At 37.4% G+C, this 27,278-nt stretch overlaps 1 protein-coding gene across 1 annotated transcript; it reads right to left on the minus strand.

Moving 5' to 3' along the window:
• Positions 1-1,275: 1,275 nt before the first annotated feature.
• GABRA4 (gamma-aminobutyric acid (GABA) A receptor, alpha 4) lies at positions 1,276-27,065 on the minus strand. The gene is made up of 8 exons (XM_009074327.1): positions 27,059-27,065; positions 25,141-25,208; positions 22,518-22,738; positions 22,333-22,415; positions 20,256-20,399; positions 18,713-18,865; positions 15,228-15,487; positions 1,276-1,809 (listed from the first exon to the last, which is right to left on the minus strand). The coding sequence occupies exons 1-8, from the start codon at positions 27,063-27,065 to the stop codon at positions 1,276-1,278; spliced, it is 1,470 nt and encodes a 489-aa protein (XP_009072575.1).
• Between the last annotated feature and the right edge of the window lie 213 nt (positions 27,066-27,278).

Genomic DNA, 27,278 nt, shown 5'->3' on the forward strand with positions numbered 1-27,278 from the left:
GAACATTTATGATCATGACTTTTATCAGGTTTAACTATTCAATTTCTTTAATAATGTTGCCTGCCTGCATATTGCAATTTGAGATGTTAAGAAAAGCAGCTACCTATGCTGTAGTTTAAAAGAAACAAATAGATAATTATTAACTTTTTTTCCTTGGGATCAACCTACAAACTTTATTTTCTTATTTATGTCACAACAGTCCTTCAAAAAAAGAGTGTCTTTCATTCACTCAGAGATGTGCCATAGCCACACTCAAAGCACAGGAAATTATTTTTTTTGCTTAATTTGAAGCCACTTTTAAAACTGTGTGGAAAATTTAACATGACACAAACATTACATAAAGGGGGGTGGAATATGTGCTCAAAGGAAATCAGGAGTATAACTGAAAAAAGGGGGGCGGGGGATAAACCAAACAAAACAAAAAGCATCCAAAGAAAGAACAAAGAACTCAAATAAAAAGTTGAACACTGTGGACTTGGTCCTCATCTACCACAATGGATGTAATAAATCCACTCAAGCTGGTCAGCAAGGTCAAAGAAGAATCACACACTCATGATCACCTTACCAAACAAGAAAATCCAATTTTGAGAATTACATCAGATTTCAGATTTTACAAGGTTCATTCATTCTTATTTTGGAGTAAGAATTTCCCAGGTTGCAACATAAAATAATGCTTAGTAAAAATATACGGAGCTCTACAACTCCTTTGCAATAACTTTCCCGGAGTTGCACTCTCCCAGGCTGGACTCTCTTTTCTTTTTCCACTGTTCATTTTCTTCCCCCCATTCTGCCAATTTCAATCTAGCAGGGAAAGTCCTTTTCTAGCAAGCACTGTCAAAATATTCAGGACATGGACCTCGCATTCAGAGAATGCAATGCTGTGTCCAGACAGCAGTGCTGGCTGCCTCAGGGATTTGTAATAGCCAACATGCATACTCCTAGCAGTCAAGCTGTGTTCCACTGCACAGCTGTGCACCTCTGCCTCAGATTTTTTTTTGGGTGCACATTCCTCCCAAAGGCAAGTTCTGTGCAACCAGAGTAGTTTGTCTGAAGCGAGCGATGGTTTGTCGCTAGTTGAAGGGAAGAAGACACATTACTGTTACCCATTACTCTGGTAAGAGTTAACTAATTATCCCCAATACTCCAGCCTTTACAACGGGAAAGTAGCACACAGCTTTTATAAATAAGAATTACTGACCTTTTTTAATAGTTTCAAAAGAAGAAACTCTGCATCAAATGTGAGTATAATTTAGGAACTACTACATAGCAGCAAAACTACATTAGACTTTCCGATTTTTCCATGGTATCCTTGGATAGATACACCACCCAGTAGACCATGTTAAATGCTCCGAAGGTAACAGGAAATAAAATGCGTGCATATTTGTCTATCTTACTCGTGCCAGAGTGGGAGGCCGGGGGAGCAGGTGGCGTGACAGCAGATGGCTTTGCAGATGCTCCTAATGTATTAGGTGTGGTGGTCTGAATCTGCTCCAGTCTAGATCCAAGCAAGTGCTGAATGGAAGGGGATCCAGCTGTGGCATGCTGGGATACAAATCCAGTTAAAATTGGGGTAGAAGGAGGAGCTGGAGGGGTAGCTCTTGCAGAAGATAATGTCTCTGATGCATTGATGCGTGTGAAAGGGTTGGGACTTGATGCAGAAAGGGAGTGGGGTGTAATGTCAGAAGACCCCTGAGCTACAGAGGGAGGGTGGATGGAGCTGTGCCTTGTGTCAATTCGGTTCCCACCGTCAGCTTCAGATTGTACTGTGGCATTCGTTCTTTTCCTCACATTTGAATTGGCATCTGTACTCTGCAAAGTTACAAAAAAAATCCTAGAGTCATTCTTAAACACTCAAACAAAAGCAATGGAAACTACAATCAAGCACTTATCAAAATAATACAAATACAACCAGGAGCTTGGTCCAGAAGCACAAAGATACCATGTGCTTATGAAAATAGATTTAGTAACATCTAAAGTGACAAACAAGAGTTCCTTTTACCTGTGGCTGACTACCAGTTTGTCAGCAGCTTAATGTGATGTGGTACCTATACAAACTTAATACCATGAGGTTAAGGATGCTCAAAACAAGATTCTCCAACATCTACCTATTTTTCTGATGATATAAAAACATTCTAGATGCAACTTACCAGCCATGATGGTTCATTTCTGCTTTATATCTCCAGAAAAGTAACTAGCATATGCTAGGAACTCTAGTTTGGCTTCTACAGTAGATGCTATTAAAATCTAAGTATTTACCAAACCAAGTTAACACATTGCTGCTCTTTCAGAAATAAAGCCAGTGTTTTTTCACATCAACCACAGGCAATAAATTCCCCAGGTGCAATTGAACCAGGGAACAAATCAGTCTTTCTTCAACTACTCTCCATTAGTTAACTAAGTGGTGAATTCTCCATTACTTGATGTCTTCAGGCAAGTCTGGATGTCTTTCTGAAAGATATACTTTAGCCAAATAGTACTTATTAGGCTAGATGAGAAACTGAAACACAGATAAGTACAGATGGGAAATCCATCAGAGTTTAATATTTTACTGACTTTTGGAAGTGGGACTTCTCTTCTGTGTTTAAGAGGAAGCCTAATATCTCCTGAACCTCCTTCAGGAAGAGTACCTGAAGAACAGAATTTTGAACCTTCAGCCCTTCACCTAAAATATAATATAAAACATATTAGATCTCAGATATGATATGTGAATATATTTCATTCAAAGACTAACTGCTTTCCAAAAGACAAAGACTTAATGGCAGATAAGGTACACATACTCAACAGCATCAGTACAGGACTTGATACACACAGGACCAAACAATCACTTGCTATGTATAAAAAGAATTATATGTTTTGCACCTCTCTGATGATACCATTCCCAAGCATTGCTCTGCACCACACCTACTGTGCCTACTGGCTCCCCTTCCCTTCAAGCCTTCCAGAGAACCCTGCCAAAGCTCACAGCACAAGTCAAAGGGAGAGAAAGTGGCCAGTGATCTCTCTTCCCTCCTTTATCCAACAGCAATTCTCTCCAGCCAAGCAACACAGCAGTAACAGAGAACAACTTAGGTGTTACTCAGGTGTAGCAAGAAGAACGACAACCATATCTGTCTGCTACATCAGTTGTGCTTAGCTGTCCTGCTCAAAGAAATAGAAATGGAGCTGAAAACAAATCTGAAAAAACAATTTAAAAATCAATAAAATCACTTGACATCTCCAGTACTCCCAGCATGCCCAGAATGCTGGTCCCAAATCCTGTTAATTGCAGTACAAATCTGTCACTGGCAATATTGCTGGCCTGAATTTATCTGACACTGCCACAGCTATATGCCAGTTCATGGCTGATGTATTTGCCAGCTCATGGTAGATATATTAAAGAATCCCTCTTAGGTGTTAGTTTTCCTTCCCACATACAAGTGTGTCCATCCCTTTTATTTACTTTACTGCATCTGCAAACCAAACATGGTTTGATCATGCCAGAGGTAGATAGGTGAGTGCACTAAAAAAGCCAAGGAATTGACCAAACATTGGGAAATGCAAGACTACAGTCTTTTTCAGAAGAGAATGATAATCTCTTCTCCTTTCAATCCAAAAGAATATTTCATTAGTCCATAAAACTTTAAAAAAATATTAAAAATGCTCAGTACAAGAGATCTAGAAAACTCCCATCCTATGCATACGCATACTTTACTGAGGAGGCAGGGGGCTGTACAATAGGACAGGAGGTTTGAATTCAGTCAGACCAATTCTGTCACGCAGCATGCAATATGCAAAAAAGCTTTTGAAGTATTTACTGTATTAAAAAGCATAGAGTTCATGCGTCGCATGCTATTTCTCAGGGGTCTTATCTTTAAAAGAACTGAAGTAGAGAAAGAAACATTAAGTATAAATCCTTCCTATGTAAAAAGTCCTGATGTAAGATGCCCTTTCTACTAGTACCAGAACAGAAAGTCCATTTTATTTGGCATGAAGATAGGACAACTAAAACAACCTCCTTATAGATGTTGTAAAATGTAGTAATTAACGCTGTATCCTTCCCTTGACAAGTGGATTCACATGCAATTGACCATGAATAATACAACGAATAATGCTGTTAGCATACTTCAGGATAGATCTACACAATTTATTGCTAAATACTGTGGCAGATTCATGGAGCAAGTTTGATGGTCAGCTTCCATGACAGAATGTATAGAACACCAAAAAAAACCATGCTACAACAAATCTATTGCCAAAAATCAATTCATGGATCATTTGCTTTTCCATTTAAGCTCAACTTTGATGGATACTGCTGTTTACTACAGCAGTAAAATGATGCACAAATATGAGTCAATCTAAACTCTTCAATATTTAACATGATTTGCACACCATAAACAGCTGCTCACATCATGTGGAAATTCTGAAACTTTCTCTAAGACTACATAAGCCTCAACTTGAGCCAAAAAAATAAAGTACTGGATTGTTTTGTATGTATTACCAGTTTTTGACAAGCAAGGCAATTTTGCACTTCAATGAAGTCAAGATTGCAAATTTAGCATGAACTGAAGTAGCGTGCAGCAGCTGAGCTGAGGTTCAAGGGAAGGGGATCATCAGCACAGCAATATGCAATACTGAACTGACAAACTTAGTCATCTTGTTACAGAACAAAGAGAGCTGCTAACAACCACACTGCGTATTTCCTATGATAAGGCCAACCTAGAAGCTGTAAAACAAACAAGAACATTATTTAAAAGTCATGCCAAGTCCTGGGGAGAATGCAGCAAGGATAAAAGTGCATCAGGAAACTTTAAGGCTGTATTTAAGAACGTAAGGAGTAAGGGCACTACAAGCTCTGAGAAATTCTTGTGTTGGTATACCACCATACAGTCAGGTCCTACATGCAATCAAGACCATCTTCCTATAGCCAGTCAGTGGTCTACACAGCAGCTTTAAATCACTCTCTGCAATTTTAAATTTCTTCATAATTTTTATGATGGATACATCCTGTTGAGATGTGAATCTAAAATAAGCAGCTCCTACTGCCTGAGATAACAGAGAATCAGCAGTATTCAGCATGGAAAATCCCCTTCATAAGCCCTCTGGTCACTAGGAGGAAGCACAGTTATCAACTCCTGATAAATAGGTACCCATTAAAACTAGAGCCATATAATATAATTCAGAGGTATTCTCCTAATCTGCCTCCGCACTCTTTGGAAAAAAGCTCAACAGTCATGGGGTTGGATATATAAACACTTCAGAAGACCTGTGTCAGCCTCAAGCCTATGACAGACCTTCACAGCGACACTGTGCAAGATCCCAGGGCAACTTTGGCATCGTGTGTTTGCTTAAACAGAGCTCACTGCTGCAGGTCAATCCATTTTCTAGATCCTTAGCAGACCTTTGACACATGGTATCACTAAAGTGGTATCTCTCTCTGGGACAGAGGCAGAACAATATTTCAAGCAGTAGCTTCTATTTTCTCGGGGATAAATGCACAGCAGAATTTACAAGTCACAACACCACCATCTGGCACCAGTTCTAGCAGGAGAGAGCTGACACTTCCACATCCAGCAAGCAGCTGTCAAAGGTGGGGAGAAATGCCCTGGGTAGGATCACAGCCTAAATTACATGCCTTTGCAGAAGCACTTACCCAACTGTACCTAGCACTTTCGGCTCTTTCCTTCAGCCAGAGAGCTAAGCCACTGTAAAAAGTAAAAAGACACACACAAAAGGACTCTTGTCCTCCTCTATTGTAACCCAGCAACCAGGATGGGAACATAGGTTTGGCTATAGGAGACCTCTTCTCAAATCTGCCCTGAATGTCATAGGGATATCAACACATGTCATTTTCCCACCAGGCCACTGAGTATTCCAGGACAAGTGGTTGTCCTTCCTTGTTATAAATGTTACATTGTCCACACTTCAATCTTCCCTTCATGTTGCAGTGCATGCACAGATATGCTGGCTCCAGAATCAATTGCCTCCTTCTCTCTGACCCCATACAGATTATTTAAAATAATAAGAGCAGATTCAACAGGAACTTAACATTGCAAGGAGTCCCTAGCAGACTGGTTACTGATATAATTCTCCAAGAATGAGATTTACACGTGGGATTTGTGGGAGGCTGTATCTAACAGAAATGCTGGCCATTGAGATTAAACAGGGCAGGTACTTTTCCACCAAAAATGCACAGCAACCACTTCAGAAGCAGCAAGTCAGTTCTGTGCATGCCTACCCAGGGAAATTTAGTAATTAAGCCTTTTAGGTGCCTAATCACCATTTTGCATAGTTAGTGTCCCTAAGTAAAAAAAAAAAAAATTAAATCCAAAGACAAAGCAAACCAATCAAAAGTAAAAAAAAACTAAACACCCCAAATCCTGAAAAGGGCACCACAGTCAAAGCAGTTTTAAAATGGTACAGCATTTTAGCTGCTTATTAGAATAATCAAGCATGTAACAAGAAGTGTTAGTATAATGAAATTAAAAGTGAATAGTCAATAAACATCTTTATACTTTGCTGTTAATTTTGCAAGAATACGATTAGTGCCTGCCATGACAACACTATCAAACCTTCAATGAGACACAGGTAAATTAATATATAGGAAACTCAGTGATGTGCTGTATGAGAGCATAGGTTTGCCAAATTGGAAATCTCACTTCATTCAAACAAAAACTCATGCAAAAATTGGAAGGCTTAAAGCAACCGAAAGTCTGTCATTAGTTACTGTTTAGTTTCAACATCAAAGTTGTTTGTGTGGTAATTTAGTAATATTTTCCTATTAAGCTCTACCATAGTGGTTTTTATCCTTACCAATCCTTCCTAAGAAAACAGTCTGTTCTTCTGGGAGGACATTATATTGCCTGCCAAATTCACACTATTTGACATTTATCAGGGAAGCAGCATGTTGTCATCAGTGTAAATAATGCTGCCTGCCCCAAATCCCACTGAGTCACCATATTGCCGTGCTGTGAGCAAATGTACAACTTGGAACAGAAATCTACCATGTTTTACTCTTATGTTGTAGAGCCAGTCAATCAAAATTTTACTAGAGATTTTGTTTTACCTTACAGAGCCTTGGAATGCAACCAAGTAAAAGCTCCACCTGTCACAAACCACAATGAATTCTAGTCTATAGCTCTAACAGTGCAAAGAGCAGGGCAGATTATTTGGAGAGGAAAAAGTGAGGGGAAATAAGCTATAAGAGCCAGTTCACTATCCACTCAGCTCACTTTGCAATCTGAATCATGTGATGGGAGGGGAGGAGAGAAAAGAAGAGCACACCATCTTATCTTCTACCATTAAATGGGCCAAAAATGCACAAAGTGGAGAAAAAGTGAATCTCAGGTTATTAAAGGGATGCAAATTAAAAGAACTTTTTTTTTTAAATGAATGCCAAATAAACCCATCCTGCTTAAAGCCTTGCACGTGCATACATGTATGACCGTATGTATATGTGAGCACCTATATGTAAGTATGCATGCATAAGCTCTGGGGTGCACAATTCTGGAAGATTTTATTTACATTATGACAAAAACAAAAGAACTGAAAACATAACTATAGGGGGAAATAAATCTGTTAAGCTAGGTCATGTGCTAATTAACTGTGGAGGTACTTTGTGTAACATCTATGAAAGGAAGATGAACAGCTGATTAGGGACCAAAGACCTTCAGTATTTCCTGTATCTTTCAATTTTTGTTGACCTTAAAGCTGTAGTTTAAATTTGCTTCAGTAGTTTGCTGAAAATGCTTTGAACACTCGTTCCCTTGTAGTTTTTCCCAAGCCTCTCAATGTTTATATCTTTTGACTCCAATTTTCCCAGAGTAAAAATGAAGTCAGCTAGAAATCTCACACACAGCTGTGAAACTCAAATGCAATTTGGTGTCATTGGGCTCACCAGTATTGAAAACTCTTTGTGGAGGGGAAACAAAACTGAAATTGAAATATATTAAAAGGTTTAAGCAGAAAATATGAAGAGCCTTGTGTTAAAAGGCATCATTACATACTAATCACCATAGGGAAAACTATGCAATTTGCACTATAAGGCTGGCTGAACAACCTGAAAATCTTAGCCCTGCCACCATAACGGTTTGTCCTGACTTGGTGTTTCTGAAATACTACATATTTTTGAATATTTAACATTTCCCCTAGAAAAAAAAAAGAAAAAAAAAAAAAGGAAAACAAAAAGGAAATTGCCATTATATCTTTATAAGACCTACCTTAATGCCTGCAACTTAAATTAGCATGAAAATAACTTTTTTGCTATTAAACATGTATCATTTAGTCTAATGACACAACCATAAGGAAAATGGGGTTTTTTTGGGAGCATGGTGGGGGGGTTTTTTTCCCAATAGACCACCACAATGACAGAGAAAGGCATTTAGGTATTTTTTGGAACTTAAAACAACAGGGCGTGGTATTTTCTAAAATAACTGAGTTATGCTTTGGTTTTCAAAATAGAAGCCTTATCCTAATACCATTTAAATTAAGTCTTTCAGTAACTACAGTAAACACGGTCAAGTATTTCAGCATCAGATAACTAACATCCAAGTACATCAGTGCTATTTCCTTGCCTACATTTGTGGCAGGTCGTTCTAACATTTACAGAAAATTGAAGTATGATCAATTCCCGTATTTCCTAGTAAGGGTTAGAGGAGATCGCACTTCAGTAGTATTTTTAGTTCAGTTATCCATCAGATGTTGCAATTAAACTCCTGGGTTTTTTTTATTGTGCATATTCAAACAAACAAACAAACACACAAAACAACACAAAACCAAAACCACCTAACCAAACTGAACTCAAACCCACAAAAAAACCAACAAAACCTTTTCCACTATGAACAAGAAAAAACTCATTGTCCAACTTTGAATTCCAACACTTCTGATCCTTTAGTCAACACCCAGCCATTTTCTACCTTCATTATAATTGAATTCTGGAATTCAGTGGAGTTCACATCACAGTTAAGTTGGGTCAGAATCTAGGCACAAACCTCATACTACATTGTATACTTCCAGCAATTACTCTGCTCACTTTGCAGTAGAGAAATGTTCCTAGTTCCCGTGTACATTCCTTCTACAACCCAACCATGTTAAAGGTAGAGCAATATCAGGTTGTTGGAAAGATCAAAATGTTTTAGTACAGTACATACTACGTGAAACATTAGGAAAACAATTTTAAATTCTACACCCCACATTTATGCCCAAATGGTATTGTTTGGGCACATATTTGACTTTACACATTACAACTAGTGCCAGTTGCTGGGTAGGACTATCTCAGTCTAGTGAACCAAGTAAAAAGAAAACAAAAAACCCCACAAAGAACAACAAAAAGACAAACAAAACCAAGGAAGAGAAAAAAAACCAACCACAAAACATTGTACCTGAGCATCACAGCCAACAAAGTATTTTAAGAACCATTTTGGACCCATTCTATATTCAGATATCCAAACATTCAAATTTCCCACTAAGCCACTGCAGCCTTACCCCAAGTAACCATTCTCTCCAATCTTTCAAATAGCATTTGGTACAAAATATTGCCAGTTGTTTATGACCTGCATCCAGACTCATCCTACTTAAACCTGATGCCAGCATATCATGACTGTAAATCATCAACAGCAAAAATGTTGACTAATGAAACTAGAGCAGCATAGAATTGTTGACATGTCAGAGAAATTATTCACATAACACAGCAGTCCTTATATTTAGATGAACTCTACACATTTCTTGAGCCTGACGTCCTTCATTAGGGACTGAGTTTTAAATGCCACTGCCTTAAAAAAATCCAAACCGTAACACCCTAGGCAGTGGAGAAATAGCGAAGCAGAAAAAAATGGTTATTATATTTAAAAACTTAAATGTTGTTCCAACTGCAGGACTACTTAAGTCACACAAAGGAAGTAGTAGGCTATGCATCTACATAAGGAGTCCAATAAACAGACTTACGATCCAAGCACAGCCATCAAGATCTAGCTGCTCTTCAGATAATTCCCTTCACATGATGGAAGTGGGTTTAGCTGCACTTCTCTATTTGGTGGGACAGAGAAAGCTATTATTCTACTACTTCAAAGACGAAGCAAAGAAAGTAAGTGGCACTACTCTCGGTCTGGTACATTTTACGCACTTCTCCATTACAGAATATGTCTAAATATTCAATATGAACTTTTGGTTCAAAGGCTACAATTTCCACTTTCACTTACAGTCTAGACCTTAGATACAAGATCTGCTGACATTCATCATTAATCAGCTCCAGGGATTAAGAACAAAAATATATGGCACATACAATAAAAAAAGAAGTATCCAACCTACGGCCTCAAGATCGCACCCAGATCACCAGAACAATTTATTTGGTCCCATCTTTGCTCTGAAAGTCAGGAGATGAGGCACAGAGCTGGGCATCAGCCAGATTAATTGCCCAAGGCATCTGTTCACAAAAAGCTGCCAAAGGATTCCCCCCTTTCCTCCCACCACCATCATGTAACTGAGCTGCGCCCATGTATGACTAAAAAGCAAGTACTTCATACCACAGAAAACACATCTTAATCACATTAAAGTACATATGCAGGTTATCCACATAACGTTTCTTGTAAACTTGAAAGGTGCATGCCAGTCACGTAATATCACTCAAGCATGGATGCTCCTACTAAGAAGAGTGTGTGTAGGACATGGCAGTGAAGAGCTTGACCCTCAAGTTACACCATTAGATGCTACAGGGCTTACTCAAGGCAAGGTGATATTTAACCAAAAAGAGGAAGAAAGTTTGAGAGTTACAAACTGATTGTGACTAAGTTTGAAGAAATAATTCCATTCAAAAAGTTTGAGTATGACCTGATTTTCTCCAAGTTTCACACTCTTAACAAACAGCTGAGGTTGAAGCTCATGTTAACAGTATTTAGTCTATTTTTTGAAGACTATTTTTCAGTAGCAGTCTTCATCTCCAAACTGGGTAGGTCTTTAAAAATAAACTTCATAGGAATACATTGAAAAGGAAATAGTTCAGGAGCATAAAAATAGACTCAGGAGTCCAATAACAAACTATAAATCATTCATTTTCATCACACATTGGCTTGCAACATTTCTGCTTACACTAAAGAAAGGAGTTCAGATCATTTAGGGATAGGTTCATTCCTTCTAAACTGAAAGCATTTTAACATGCTCCCAAGACAAGGAAAACACAGGAGACCATGATGTAAGTCATCTCTCTTGGCTTAGACAGATTTCAGTGCTATCCTGCCATGCCTGACAGAAGGGATGAGTGAAGCTATCCAAGTCCTTTGTGAACTCAATGCAGATCTCAAAAAAGCTCAGGTTCTACTCCTCAGATGTCTAACTCCAGACATAACTCCTCCTTACTGAAACACATTAAGTTTGTATCAGAAAGTTAAAGATAACAAGAAGAAAGAGTTGAAATGGGGCAGGGAGAGAGAGGAGCGTTAAAAAAAAAAGTTTGAATAATACCATAGCTTAAAACAAATCAAGTGCTAAAAGAACACACACTGCATCTGCAGGCACTACAAGCTTGCTCCTGCCACCCCCAGCCCAGTAAATTACCTTTACACTAGGATGTTTTGTTGGAATTAACACAGTTTGGACTACTTAGCTAGCCTCCAAAATACATTTAATGCTTACTGTACTCTATATATTTATCAGTCACATCCAACATGTGACTCCAAAAAAGTAAATATAATTACACAAGAGAGTAACTTTGAAAAGCATACAGCCCACATTTGCTACAGTGAAGATGCATTGGTTGTGGTGAAAAAATATATAATATGAATGAATACATATGAAATCATTTGATCGTAATGACAGGAGTTGCCTTTGATCCAAGACAACTAGAAAAGTGGTTTTGACTGAAAAGATAAAAAACAACCCACCACCAAGAATTCTAATTAGCATGATATGAACTGATTCAATATAGAAAACTCATTTTAATTCTATGGTTAGAAATTGGTCAAAAACATATATAACAAAATAAGGACTGCTACTTGCATGCAATTTAATCTTTATTTTACCAGACCCCTCTAGGACAATCCCACCATGTTACTTGAGGGAACAAAAAGAGAGTAAATTAAAAAATAAAATAAAATAAAATGCATGGACGTATCCAGTGAATAACGTAGAATCAACAGCCCATAAACTGAAACCTTCATTTAAAAGTACAATATCACCTTGTTCATTTTCACTGACAGCCTCAATTGCTCTGTAATTTTCTTGTTTGCAGGGGACCTACAAGGATGGGACCTCAACTCTGAAAAGCCAGCACAGACATCTGTATGCCATTTCAAGGCAGGCAAAAGTACAGGGCTAAAAGGCAGAAGAGAGGGATCTCCCTCTCCAATTAGGAAAAGACCTAAAGCAGGTTGCACATGGTGATATTCACACAAAAAAGAACTGTAGGGTTTAGGTACTCAGGCATCTTCTTTCCCAATTAACACACAATTCCTCCCTAGGCCAAGTGAAAGTTTTTAATTTTGGGAGACTGGCAACTTTACCAGTATAGCAAAGTCTGTTTCAAAAACAAAGTTTCAAGTCTAAAATACAACTTTTCCTTGAGCTCTGGCAATTGTATTGCTGCCAACAGAATTTCTAACACAAAAGTGGCAACGCAGTACAGAATTCTTCTAAACATTAACTGAGTTAAGAAATCAAAGTCTGTCATTTAGCTATGGAGATAAAATGTGCAGTCTTTATGTTAAGAAACAGTGCTTACTACAGTCAGGCTACTGTCCTGCATTCTTTGTGCACCACAAACTCATAAAGAAGTTGACACTTCCTTACCTCTATTAAATCAGCACTGATTAGACTGGATATGTCCAGGAAAAAAAGTCTGATTCATAATAAGGCATAAGAAAATTCTAGATCAGTCTTTTAAAGTAAAATATAGCAAGGAATCTGTTACATGTCTGATTGGAAAGCTGAGTCTAACAGCCATGTTAAGTTCTAGTGAATTAGAACAGCAATATTAGCTTCTGTTCTGCACAGCAGGAGACTAGAAGTCATCCTCAAGTCATGGAAAGGACTGCACAACAGTTAAGCCTTTATAAGAGCACCTATGGACTCACCTTGTACATCTGTCCTGAAAGAGCAAAACCTCAAGTCTTAGCATAGGCAAAATTAGGGAAAAAGCCATGAAAAAAATAACACTTCAAGGCACGATCGACAGTATCACTCACTCACATACTCATAACTTTGAAAAAGTATATTGCACCCTTGACACTTTCAAAATGCCCAAACCTGTGAACACACTACCACATTTATCACAGTTGTATTCATTAAGTGGTGGAATAGAACTCTTCATGTCTCATTTTATCTAGCTTTCAAGTTGGGTTCTGTTGCTGCTGTTGTTAAAATAATATTTTAAAACCCACCAAAACACAGAAAAAAAGAGACAGATGTTTCTCAAGAATGTGTACGAATGGTACACTACCAACTAATAGCATGAATCAAAAGTTTTGTTAAGCCTCCTTGAGAAAAAAGTTTTGTTAAGCTACCTGAGAAAACTACTATTTTTTCCTTTTGCTTTAAATCAAATCTTATAAATAAACCTAGGATTAAACTGTCTATGTAATTTATTTTCCTGTGGATGCAAATAAAACCTACCACCAAAGGAGTGTTTATTAACATTCCTCAGGAGCAGCCAAGATACCATACTAAACTTCATGCACAATCAAGAAGCTTAGCATAAACAAACAGCACTAATACCTCTATGCACAAGGTGAACTACATGCTACTAAAAACATACTTCTTGTGCCTGTCTCTTACTAGCAGCCAATGGAATGACAAATAACAAACTCTTCATCTATCCTTCTAAACAGAAATGGGAGCTAACAGAACAACACAACTAGGAGATTTAACAATCCGCAGTAGGAGAGCAAAGAAGAGAAAGAAAAATGGAAGTGGAATAACAAACATCTATCCTAAGCAGAAATGGGAGCTAACAGAACAACACAACTAGGAGATTTAACAATCCGCAGTAGGAGAGCAAAGAAGAGAAAGAAAAATGGAAGTGGGTGGACAGCAGCTGAGCAGCGATAGAAAATGGAAGGGGTGGGAAGGAAAAAATGAGCAGATGAATAGGGAAGGAGACAAATGAGATGTGAAAAGAGACAGAAGACAAAATTAACGAGAGTTAGTCTAAAACAGCACTTCTTAAATCATGGCTCAGCCAAAGGAAATTACAAAGTCAGCCTGACAGGAAGAGTAAATTACAACGCTACTGTCAGCGTCTCACTTCTTGAGTGGTGTTGCCACGAGTCAGTCATGGCTGGAAATTACTGGCCTACTGTGTGGCTGATATGGTGCTGTAATGACTTTGTTAGCTGCGTGTCTTATGAATAGATGCAGCAGAAAGTAAGGATATGGGCATGGGAAAAGGAAGGAAAGGGGAATCACCAGTGAGCTCAACTAGAATCAGATCAATCCTTTATTAACTGGTTCACACACTAAGACAGCCACCACACAAGTCACACCTAATCCAAAGCACTATGAAAGCAGAAAAGTATTTCGTTAATCAGAGCACCAAAATCTTTTTAGGAATTGAGGTGAACTCCTGCGCAAAGATACACAAATTACATAAAAATTTTATCTGTGGTAGACACAAAGGTTCAAGAATTCCTGAAATTGTAACTGATAAAGAAAGAAAACTCTAGATAAGAAACACATGCAATGCAAGGATAACTCTGATATCTAGGGAAGTGCTCCATGAAACAACTTGATTTAGCTTATTTTCATTAAAGACATTAGTCACATAACATGCTGCCCATATAATATGTACTATCTTGGTCTGTATAATCAGTACACTCCAAACCAACATGCAAAAGGAAACAAAGTGTCCTCAAGATACCCATCCTAACTGACCTTGACCAAAACACAAATAAACAGAATAGACTGCAGGTACAGATGGACATAACCTCCTCCTCTCTCCTGAGTTGAACCAACATGCAAGAGGAAACAAAGTGTCCTCAAGATACCCATCCTAACTGACCTTGACCAAAACACAAATAAACAGAATAGACTGCAGGTACAGATGGACATAACCTCCTCCTCTCTCCTGAGTTTATTCAGTAACACAAGTAAGAACTAAATCATGGTTTACAGGTTTTTATAACTGAGTATAGTGCATCATTAGTCTTCCATTAAGCTGACTTACACTGCATTGTGAGCTCAGAGGGAACCTGAGAGGAAGTCAAAGGCCTGTTTTTACTGCAAAGCACTACCAAAAAGACAGAAAATATTTGTGTAAGCTAAAAACATACCATGAATGTTTCTTCTGTACTTCTTTTTCTTGGTATTGGAGCAACTGGAAATTCAAGAAGGGACTTTACCGTCTTCCTTTTGGCTTTTTCCATTTGAATGTTAGTAAAATAGTTGACAGCAGCAAACTCAATAAGAGCAGAGAACACAAAGGCAAAGCAAACCGCTATGAACCAGTCCATGGCAGTAGCATAGGATACTTTTGGCAGTGAATGTCTTGCACTGATGCTCAGTGTTGTCATTGTCAACACTGTGGTTATTCCTTCAGAGAAATAAAGCAAAAGCACAGCTGAATCAAAGTAAAACAAAGTGAGAACCAGCAAGCAGCTTCAAACAAAGAATTTTTAATCACTTGAGTCTTCCCCTACTGCTTGTGAATAGTGCACTAGATTTAAGTCATGGCAATCATTGTATATCCATGAGCAGCTATGCCCACAAAACTAGTTTTTAAAAGGACATTTGTATTTTTTCCATATCGAGTTCAGCAGAATTTTCTTACAAGTTATTTTCTAAACATTTGTACATAATTTAAGTTGTTAAATTGGGGAGTGCTCCTCAGACCGCAACAAAAACATTCTTTCCTGTGAAGAGTTCTGAATGCCACGTATTATTCCACACCTGTTCCTCTGATCCCACTTGTAATTCAGGTGCCATTAAGTCACAGGAAATTATTTTGGTGCTAAGGAATACTAGAATAATATGTTAACAACTCTGTTAATTAAGAAACCATCACCTTTTTTTTTTATTAAAGCCTTCTGCTACTAGTCAACCAATGAAATTTAATTAGAATTTCATCTTCTTAAAGAACAACTTTTTAATTAAAGTGTACAGGCATGAACACTGAGCTCAGAATATAACCCCTTCATACTAGTACTTCAAACACAAATACATGCTGTATAAAACCAAGGTATGGAACTTTTCCTTGTTCATCCAAAATATCCCAGAGCATACAAAAGTAAAATACCACGTATACAATGAACACTGTGTAAGTCCTAGCATGACAACTTCAAGGAAGACTGACTACAAATGGAGATGTCTTTATTCTTATGAAAAGAACACTGCACCCATTCTAATTCAAGATGTAATTCTTATGCTCCGAAGAGTTCAACATAATTAAGAACGTGTTTTTCAACAGATTCCTCACACTCCCTACTTGCTAAATGGTGGTATTCCATCCAGGTAATCTGATACAAAAAAGCTTCACCTAGACACTACCATAGAGAGAACTCATCACAATGAAACTAGTATTTCCAACTAAAGAAGAAAAAAAAAGAAAAAAGAGCCAGTTCATGAAAGTACAAAGGATATCTCAGAGCAAACTTGGGAGAATAAAAAACACAGATACAAGCTCACAAAACCTTCCTCAGTGGGAAGGTGTTGAAATACACCATAAAAATGTAGAAGTCTGAGGAAAAAAAAAAATTCTGAAAAGTTTCTTTTTCCTGGAGGAGACCAACCCCTGCTTAGCCCTATCCTTCCTGAGGTCCTGAGTGGACCTTTGTCCACTTTGAGCAAAAGGTTTGTCTAAATTGTTTCTAAAGACATTTGTTTAATAGATGTAGAAATAGGGTAAAGTGAATTGAATCACCAAACATTCCCCAAATATAAAGTGTAGGCCGTGACAGTATTATAGTTTACTGACATAGACTTTATCAGATTTTTCCCTATTAAATTATTCTTCTGCAAGACTTGCAACTGCCTCTGGATATGTGCCATTTGGATTTACACAGGATAGGGAATTAAGTTCTGGCAAAAATATAATATATACACATGAACTGCAATTACACAAAGCTAAATACTTACAAGCTTCTGATTAGAAATGCACATAACCACATCAAAATATATTAACTGCATTTTAATTTAAAGAAATGTGGTAACTTGATGTTTAAAATCTGCTTTAAAATTACTGCTGTCTTTCCAATCTCACACAATCACCAGATTTCAGGTGTCTGAAGCTCTGACGGCAGAAATCATGGATCAATATACCTTAGTTCCCTGGGTATCCTTCATCTGTTAAATTTGCCAAGTTCTCCCTAATCATGCAGTGCCCAATGGAATGATCTTTTGGTTAGGCTCTTCTGACAGCTCCTCTAGAAAGCTGGTACCATAGCAGGTATTCTGGCTTCATTCCTATCTCTTCCCTATCTCCTTTTTTCTTTAAAAAAGCCTTTAAAAAACAGGGTACCTGTTGGAATTTGCCTTAAAACTAGATACTTTTTGCCATACTTTAAGTAATTTGCTTTCAAAGGTATTTTTAGTGACTTATCTGTAATTTAGTGGATATCCAAACTTTATTAATATTAACATTATTATTATTCAGTTTCACATAGAGATATAATTACATATATTACTCTATAATCTGTACACTTTTCATTATCTAATTTGGTCTGTAAACACAAATTCTGTATGTCCAGTTCATGGCAATACTCCCTTCAAAAAAGTACCATTATTCAAAGGCATGCAAAGTGATATACTAGTTTGCCTAATGAAATGCTTGAGTTGAAAGCTAGTGAGGTTCTTATTAGGTTTACAGGAGGTTTGCAGGCTGTTTCTCCTGTAACTAATCATTAACTTTGTCTCATTTGTGATACAAAACAGTGTTCTGCCTCCACTTACATGTCTGAGTGGGCCATCATGTAGAAGCATTAATTCCTATCACTCTTGCCAGCATCTATCTACAGAAAGGCTTTCTGTAGAACATTCTCTTTCTGCTTTAGACTATAGCACATCATAAAGTCAAGACACTGCTCTATAAAGACTGCTTTTAAATTTTTTTTATCCTATTTCTTTGTTAGGAATAATATTTCCATTTAATTTCTTACGCTTTGTCTTCCATAGAAGCTATTCTGCTTTTTATTTTCAGAGTTCACTGTAGCATCGCATTCAAGCTGTATTTTGATGAGGGCAATTTTAATATCTTGTGATCATTTTGCTTTTGTAATTCATTTTCATAATGGCAATAGCAGAAAGGAAAGAAGAGCACTAAACATGAAATTACAGTAACAGGATCTAAGCCTTACTCATAGTAAGCTTCCACTGATGACACAGATACCTCATAACAAGACATCTGTACATCTCGCACATTCCAAACAAATCTATTTTACAAGTATTCTATATAAGTGCAAGTTCAAGGACTTACACTACTGTCCACTGGAGGATAAACCTGCTCTGGATGTAGACTAAGAACCTGACCCTATTACTTAAGGTCAGGTCTCTCCAGTTTGCTCCCCTAAGAGCTGCACAGGCATTTGCAACAGACAACCATGCCACCATTCAGGTTATATATTCCAAGTTTCTCTTCAGATTCCAAGGATTTACATAACAACATTCTTCATACATCAAGAGCAAAATTTCCTCTGAAGTTACATTATTCCCTTGTTTCTGCACTAGTATGGAGGCAGTATACCCCAAGGCACTAAAAAAGCCTATTCTAGTGAAAGTCATTAAAACAGCAAGTACAAGAAAAAGTAAAAAAGGAAGTAATTACCAAACACGGTTCTAGCTGGAACGGATTCCTTATTTATCCAAAATGAAACTTGAGAGAGGATCACGGTCATAATGCATGGGATATATGTCTGAATCATAAAATAACCCATTTTTCGTCTGAGGTGGAAGTAAACTGTCATAACAATATATTCACCTAAAAGGAAAAAAAGAATATATTTTGCAGTGTATTAAATTTCTGTTGCAGAATAAGTCTTTCAGATTCTCAACTAGGATAGTTTAAGATGATGCTATTCATACCACTTAACATGTACAGAAAGATAAGTTTCTAAGAACAAGAATGAATGAAAGTTTTTAACCAAAAATCCTGGCAAGAGTAGGTTCTTACAGTGCCATCCAGAAGCTGATATGAAAAATACTACAAATGTACAGTTAATACTGGATTACATTTTACAGTATAAACATGATTTTAAAAATCCTTTTGGCAGCTGTTGACGAAGACAGTCCCAAGACACACGTTATCTACCTACCATAGTATCCATAACATTGTGGTACCTACCTGCCAAATAAAACAATAAGAACAATGATACACATTAAATGTAATTCAAACTTTCCAGCTTTTAATAGGTTTATATGTCAGCACCACTATGATAATTAAATAAATGCAAACCATAGAGAAGAATTAAAAAGTCTAATTTATCTAAAATGTTTTCATTCGTATTAACAAACAGATAAACCAGCATTTTTACCATAAACTGAATAAACTGTCTTAACAAAGCACTACAGAATGAGCCTTTTGGGGACAGGAAGGAAATTTTTTAAATTCATAATAATCAATATGCTGAGAAGTATATTTCCAGTGTATTGCAAAACATCATTTTATCTTTGCGTAAAATACCCACCGAGCCATACATCCAAAATATTTGATTTATCTTTCATTTTGACCATCTCGCAACACCCAAACCTGCTGATGCTTAGAAAATGATTCCAAATTTTAGAAATATTTTGGGAATATGCTTGTTTACCACCACACTGCTCATCAGTGATACTCCACTCATTTCGGATGCCTGTAGTTGCCATTTGCCTTATTTCTTACAGCACAAATCAGCAGAAGTATCTATTGTGACTAATGCATTTGTGCCTATCCTTATCTGACTAGAGGGTTTTTATGGCTTTAATAACCCATTCTGTATGCTGTACTTCTATCCCGAGCTGTTTGCACCACCGAACAAAGGAAGTCTTTTGCACATAATGTGGATACAGTGCTGAGAAATTACTTCCTCACCCAGGCATCCTCTTGACTCTTCAAACTGCATTTTAAGCAGTGATTAAATGCTCATTTTGTCCCTCAGAGTAATGATCTCATTCTAGCTTTCTGAAAGACTGTCGCAATCTACTGTAATGAATCTGCAAATGTAAATCTCAAGGACAGAAACCTAATTCAGATTTACGTTCTCAGCCCTTAATGCATACTCCATGACATTCAGTAGAATACCTTACAGGAAGGAAAGAAAAAAAAAAAAGCTCCAAGCAATGTTACAGGGTTAGTTTTACCTCAAGTTGATTTTTACTGATGAGATTCCTACCTGTAATAGATTTAATAGTTTCACTGGATACCGTATGCCCAAGCAGGTCATACTGAACTAAACTGGAAGACTCCTCAGGAACTTCCACTGACTTCTCAGGTCCTTTTGTCCAGGTATAAATCATTTCACTCTTTGGATAAGCATCTACAACACAGCATCAATTTGCATAAATAGGAAATTTTTCCTCATACCTCACTAAGAGCCCAAGCCAAACCTACTGAAACCGAACAGTAAAACTCAAATCAACAACTTTAGAAGATACCGTTCATGTCAAGTTACCCCCAAAAGCCACCCTCAGAGGAGAACAAATAGCAGCTAAGTGTCACACATAAATTCAATTCATGTATGGATGTGAAGACTAAACACAAGTTCTTTCTGGATCAGCCCTTACTGGGCATGCAAGTTTAACTTATTTTAGAAACTTCTATCTAAAGTTTTATTGTTAAGATATACTAATCTAGGGGAAAAAAAAGAGCATGTACAAGGAAGATACATTTTGGAGATTGGGTGCATATTTCCTTACAGAAAAGAATGATTATACTAAAAACTACAATATTTTAAACTTCTGTTTAAAATATTTGCCAGAAACCATAGGTCAGTAAAAAATTCACAACAGCCCCAAAATAAGCACACACAAAGAAACATTATACATTTAATGCAAAAGACATAACTTAGGGCTAGCATTCAATCCCTACACAGTCCAAACTCCTGTTAAAATTATATCAAATCAGTCTTACATTTGAAATGCCTACATGTTATTTCAAGTTTCACTGCAGAATATATCACATTAGTGTTCAGCACAATTTCTGCTGGCTGGTGATTCTGCCTGAAGAAATATGCCTGTGGAGGAGACCCCACTGTCAAAGCACCCCTATCATTCAGCTGATACCAAAACCAAATCATGTAGTACCTGGTCTTCAGTCTCACTGTAACAGGGATGAAAAATCCTATCATAGCAGTGTCTTCAATACCCCCTTTTTTGGTTGAACACCCAGCTATATAAGCTAAATTTCTGTTAAGGAAAAACTATGAGCACGGCACCTTGGCCTCTATCAAGAATGGTGTGGCCAGCAGAACTAGGGAGGTGATCCCCCTGTACTTGGAATCAGTGAGGCTGCACCTTGAGTACTGTGTTCAGTTTTGGGCCTCTCACTTTAAAAAGGACATTGAGGTGCTGGAGTGAGTCCAGTGAAGGGCAACAAGGCTCAAAAAAGAGTCTGGAAAATGTCTTATGACAAAGAGCTGAGGGAGTTGGGTTTGTTCAGTCTCAAGAAGAGGCAGCTCAGGGGTGACTTCACTGCTCTCTACAACTACCTGAAAGGAGGCTGTAGTGAGGTGGGGGATGGTCTCTTCTATCATGCCTACAGTGAGAAGACTAGAGGACCTGGCCTTAAACTGAGACAGGGGAGAATCAGATTAGATATTTGAATTTGTTTTTTTCACTGTTAGGGTGGTCAGGCACTGGAATAGGTTGCCTGGGGAGGTGGTGGAATCACCATCCCTGGGGGTGTTTAAGAGATGCCTGGATCTGGCAACGGGTGATATGGTTTACTGGTTTAGGGGTTACAGTGATAGTGCTAGGTTGATGGCCTGACTTGATGATCTTAAAGGTCTCTTCCATCCTTGATACTATGATTCCATCTATCTTAGGATGCCAATGTGCTTCCACTACCTGTAGAGAAAGTCAAACAACTTGCTTCCCTAGATGCCTTTTACCTGGCTGTTTTAAGTACAGATGGATCTCACCCTCTTTGTCTTCTCAAGAGAATCTCTCACTTCACTTAATACACCCAATCCTTCCCCAAGAACCAAGAAAAACTATGTATGTCAAGCAACTGTATAGCCAGAACAGTGGGGTTTAACATAATAGCTGAATCACTACCTGCTTTTCAGTTCTGTGGGTTTAATTTCTGAGGACCTAAACAAAATTCTCAAGGAACTTAACAGGAGTTTTGTCTGCATAAGGATTGTGTATCAAGACATATCTGCATATATTCAGAAAGTCTAATAATTGCTCAAAATTTACTTCTATTATTTAAATTGTGTAGTTACAAGAAATTTCATAATTGCAACTTACAACTCCCAAATTTGAGAGGACAAGCATGACCATCCATGGGAAAATCCACTAATCTCATGGGACACTCTGCACTTATTGTAAGCCTATAATGGAACAAATTAAATAGTCTCTGGTTGCCATTTTGTCTAGGCAGTATAACTTTTGCATACAGTAATTGTAAGAAGTCAAACAAACACATTAGATACCTCATTGTGTACAGGATGGTGCCATTTCTCATTATTCTGAAGAGTTTATTTGGGGCTGTCATGTTATGTGCAACAGACTTTTTCCCATTCCTGAAGAAAGTGTCAGGAGTCCACACCTTTGAAACCATCAGGTTGTTAAGTCTTAAAATTTCAATAGGGCCATCATATTTTAATCTTTTATCTACCCATGTCTGACGAAAGAAGACATCCATTGTATATTCCTGTATTAAATTGCAGAAAAAACAAAGAGCATGTTTGCATGTGTGTTTCCTGTAAAAGAAGAAATCCCTCAGAAGTAAAGGAATCATTAGTAAAGAAAATCCTAAGTCCACTACACAAACATATTTCAGCCAATTAAACTGTCTTGTGTACTTCTTCATAGCTTAATTTCTTACAGTAGTCGTATCAATAAATTGCTGCACATCTAGTCACTACAGAATAATTAATCTAATTAGGTTGCAGGAAGCAGGCAACTGAATTTGTAGTCAAGCATATAACTGGAAACAAAACAATCTCTGACAAGAAGTGCCAACAGATTTTTAAAGAAAATATATCCATAGATTTGCTGCTGCTGGCTAAATTAAAAATACCAGGACAAATTATTACTTTCACTTTAAAGTTAGGAAAGAAAACTTAATTTCCTCTCATGGAAAGTAACCTTTTAACTGAGGAAGGCTAAATAACTCCTTTGCTATGCCCACAAAACATGGATAATAAATTACATATAGACCTTTTTTAAACTATGCAACTATCCCATTAACTTCCTCAGAAAAGCCATTAAATACTTCAGAGAAAACATGCAAACAACTGCAGAATTACAGACACAGACACATCATGAGAAATCATATGTGAATGGATGGATGAAGGAATGCATTTCTCACCTTGGGAAGCTAGAGCATTTCACAAGGAAACGAACCATTATGTGGCATTGGAGAAAGTATCACAGAAAGCTTTAAGTCCTTTCTAACTTATAGTTGTGATTTTGTTGTTAAGCCAAACGTTTTCTGACTTCATTTCAAACTCTTCTGCATAATGTTACCATTGAAACTACATGTAAGGCCATACCTATTTGCATTGGCAAGGAGGCATGTGTACTAGTGTAATGCATTTCAGGATTATATTTGTCTTCTTTTCCAGGACTGCATCCTCCACTGTGGTTTACAGTTAATCCATAAAAAGTGTCTTTTCTGGTGTCATCTCTTGCTGGTGACTTCACACGTTATAAGTAGCAGTTTCTGTTATTAGCTTCTATGTGACAGATTTTGTAATATAAGATTTCAACTGTTTTCATTACACGGGGTACCAAAGCAACTGAAAAGATGTTTTGATCATCCCCTGTATTAAGACCAAATCACACTTCACTGTTGCAGTGAGTTTTATGTGTGCAGCCACATTCAGATAACATTGGGTCACTAACGGATTTATTAACTAAAACGTATTTCAAAAATAATTGCTGGATACCTGAATAGCCTCCTAACTAATCCTTAATAGTGAAAGGGGAAATATCTTCTGTAAACTTTCCTTTTGCAAGTTCCTTAACTACTTCAGTCCATGTTCTCACTATTGCCTTCTCCAATATAACTAGTAACTTCCCACGTGGCACCATTATCAAATGCTTCATGAAACCTGAGAGATGACCTGCAGCCCTCATTGTAGATCTAAGGTACATATTACTAGATTTCCTTGGGACCAGATTCTTGCACCCCTTGTCACACTGATAAACATCATACTGCACAAAACAACCAGTGAAGGGGTAAGATGCATGTCAACATGAGACTGCTGTCATGAATGTAGCCCTTGAAAAAACATCTTGCTATCACACACCTTTCCACATGATAGAAGCAAATTAGGTGCACCACAAAGTGAATGACAGCACTATATGGGAAGAAAATTACTACCCTGAAACTGCCTTTCCCATGAAGATGTTCAGTTCAGCAAATATGGCTGGGTTACTTCCATGAGATTTCTTGGATATTTTATAAATAAACTACTGTATGACTTTATTTTAGAAGTTGATGAGAGCTTTGCTTGATTTGACCTTGAAAGCAAAAGCCATTCAGGCACAAATAACAGAACATGCAAATGCAACATTTCTCCTCTGTTACTATTTCATGCATGTCACTTGGACATTCAATTTCTGCAGATATTTATGAAAACTCTTATCAGTCAAAGATTTGCTGAAAGTGATGCTAAAAGGAGCACAAAGATCAGCAAAGAGCATTCATCTGAAATGAAAACGTCAACAAGTATTTCTGAAGTGATGTCATTATTATTCACCTGAGAATAACATAAGTTTCAGAAACAAAGAGCAGTTTCAAAGATATTACACATTTTCCCCACAGCAGACTGACTTAGACACTCCCTACAAGGCCTGATTCTGCCTCTACACTGTGAAAATCCATTTTAAATCCTATGAAGTGAATTCCTTAAGCCAGCCAAAACCCACTGAAAATGTGACCAGAATCAGGCCTGATGTATCTAATTATAACCTGTAAATTAAGCTGTTACTAATCTTGCCTATTTTGCATGATTGACAGAACAGTACAGATGAAGCATCCACTCCTACTGCAGTTAATGGTTTCTCAGAACCAGGAAACGGCATTTTCATCCCAGAAATACATACCATTTCTACATCAGAAACAGGTCCAAAACTGGTGACATATATATCTGTTTTGACTTCAGTAACAGGACCTAATGTATGAAAAGGAAGTGAGCAAGAAAATTTGAATTTTGCAGGTCAACAATTCCCATAAATGATCCTGGCGTGTGAACAGTTACAGCTTTCAGGGTTCTGTGGATGAGCAAGAGCAAAATGCAAACAGAGGTCAATTCAGATAAGTCTCTAATAAGAAGCACTGCTCAAATACCTTTACCATATAAGTAAATCAAAAGCAGCATTTCCATGCAAATCCCCATTCAGAAAACCAATGTTGACTCAACGGCTAAGAAAACTGATGCCAAAAAATTAAAAGGCTCACTGAAAACACCATGCTAATTAACAACAAGCACAGAATTCAGGAAATTCACATTCCCCAAGGCATTTATTACTAATATTTGGGCCTACTGGTAATAACTGGACTACAGACATTAGCATGCCATGCACTGGGCAATTTAGTGTTGCAGGATCAAGAACAGCACCCATTTCCTGAGAGTACTTAAGTGCTTTAATACAAACATTCAAAAGAAAAGTTGGATGCCTAAGCATTTTTTTAGAGTCTGAACCTATATCCACATGGTGCTACAAAGCCTGTCTTGAAAAAAGTGATCCTTAGGACACTGTTAAAAACAGCGCAGAGAGCAGAGAGGTCTTGCACTCTCACAGCTGCATACAGCAAATCAGCCATCAGAGAAAGCAGTTTCATGTTAATATATCATTTCCTTTACTGCCTTGAAATTTCAGACAGGCATTCATTCTACAGTACACTCTACACTTTTCCTTAAACCAAAGAACACACACACACACTAATTTCACTGGGATTTAGGTCTGTTCCCAATGTATAAGGCTAGAAAGCTGCTAATCATTACCAGCTGCTATGATGATTCTGTAATCAAAGCATTTGCTAACAGTTTAATTCAGGTAATTAACTCACATCATAAAATAAAATAAAAACTAAAAAGATCTACTGACAGTCTTACCAAACAGTATCTGTTTCAAAAACATGTATGATCTACAAATTCACAACCAGTTTCTAAACCCCTACAACTCATATTTCTAAAGAGGATAAATGGCTCAAGTCTGTTAATTCAGGCTTTATCATATATTTGCATTCTGAAAAATAAAAGGAGGAAAGAATCAAGAGAGTTAGCAGCAGAAGAGTATGTCCCTCTTGAAAATAAAAATAACTAAAAAAAACCCCATCACTCTTCACAGATCTTACTTTGAATCAAATGGTAAAAGGAATAAAAGAAACAAGCAACAGGAAAACAGGGTATCTATACTTCTTGCACCTAGAGTGAGTGTCAAACTGTGAAGGAAAAGTAAAATAAAACCATGTAAGAATTATTTTACTAAAGAGTTTGAAAAATATGTAGAGAAGAACAGCTAAGAATTTTTCAGCTAAATGTCAAAACACCGACTTTGCTGGAAGCTAACAGTTTCACAGAAAGACATATTTTCACATAAAATAAAGGAAATTCACCCTACTGCAGTTGGTAGCTCAGTGGTCCCTGGAAAGTTGGATCATTTGGCATGTCTGTCTTGAAGAGGTTTCAAGAACCAAGTCCCAAGTTCCAGACAACAGACTTTCATACCACGCCACTTGATTTACAATGGGTTGCTCTCTGAACATGTCAAATGAACTTGCTCCCCTTTCTACAAATAGCAAAGTGTTCATCAGGTCAGGGAAATCCATGAGTGGTTAGATCACTAATTTTACTCACAACACAGTCCAGTGACATTTCCTGAATATAATTATTTCTAGAGAGCAGAAGGGCTCCAAGAGATTAGAAGTGAAGACATTCATCTACAGCATTAGAAAATAGGAGAGAAAAGCCTAATCATCCTTATACACAGCAAGATAAGAGATCCAATTGCAACTGACCTCCCATAATCGCACTACTATAATTTATCTAGGGTTGTTTTTAAATATATAAGCCTTTATTTCACTTGAATTTGAAATATTTCTGAAATCAGTTCTATAGAAACGAAAAAGTCATTTCCCCACAAAGCTTTAATAAGAGAATGCAGGAATTAGTCTTTGTTACTCAACAATAAGAGAATACTGAATATCGTACTCAGTTCCTGCAAGAACCCTTTTCAGG

Source organism: Acanthisitta chloris, unplaced genomic scaffold (assembly GCF_000695815.1).
Source record: "Acanthisitta chloris isolate BGI_N310 unplaced genomic scaffold, ASM69581v1 scaffold12454, whole genome shotgun sequence".
Taxonomy (NCBI): domain Eukaryota; kingdom Metazoa; phylum Chordata; class Aves; order Passeriformes; family Acanthisittidae; genus Acanthisitta; species Acanthisitta chloris.

Coding starts and splice junctions, on each gene's coding strand:
- GABRA4 (XM_009074327.1), bottom strand. Junction 22,416..22,517: donor ACCATCCTGTACACAATGAG/GTATCTAATGTG, acceptor GTTCCATTATAG/GCTTACAATAAGTGCAGAGT. Junction 18,866..20,255: donor AACTATTAAATCTATTACAG/GTAGGAATCTCA, acceptor TTTTCCTTTTAG/GTGAATATATTGTTATGACA.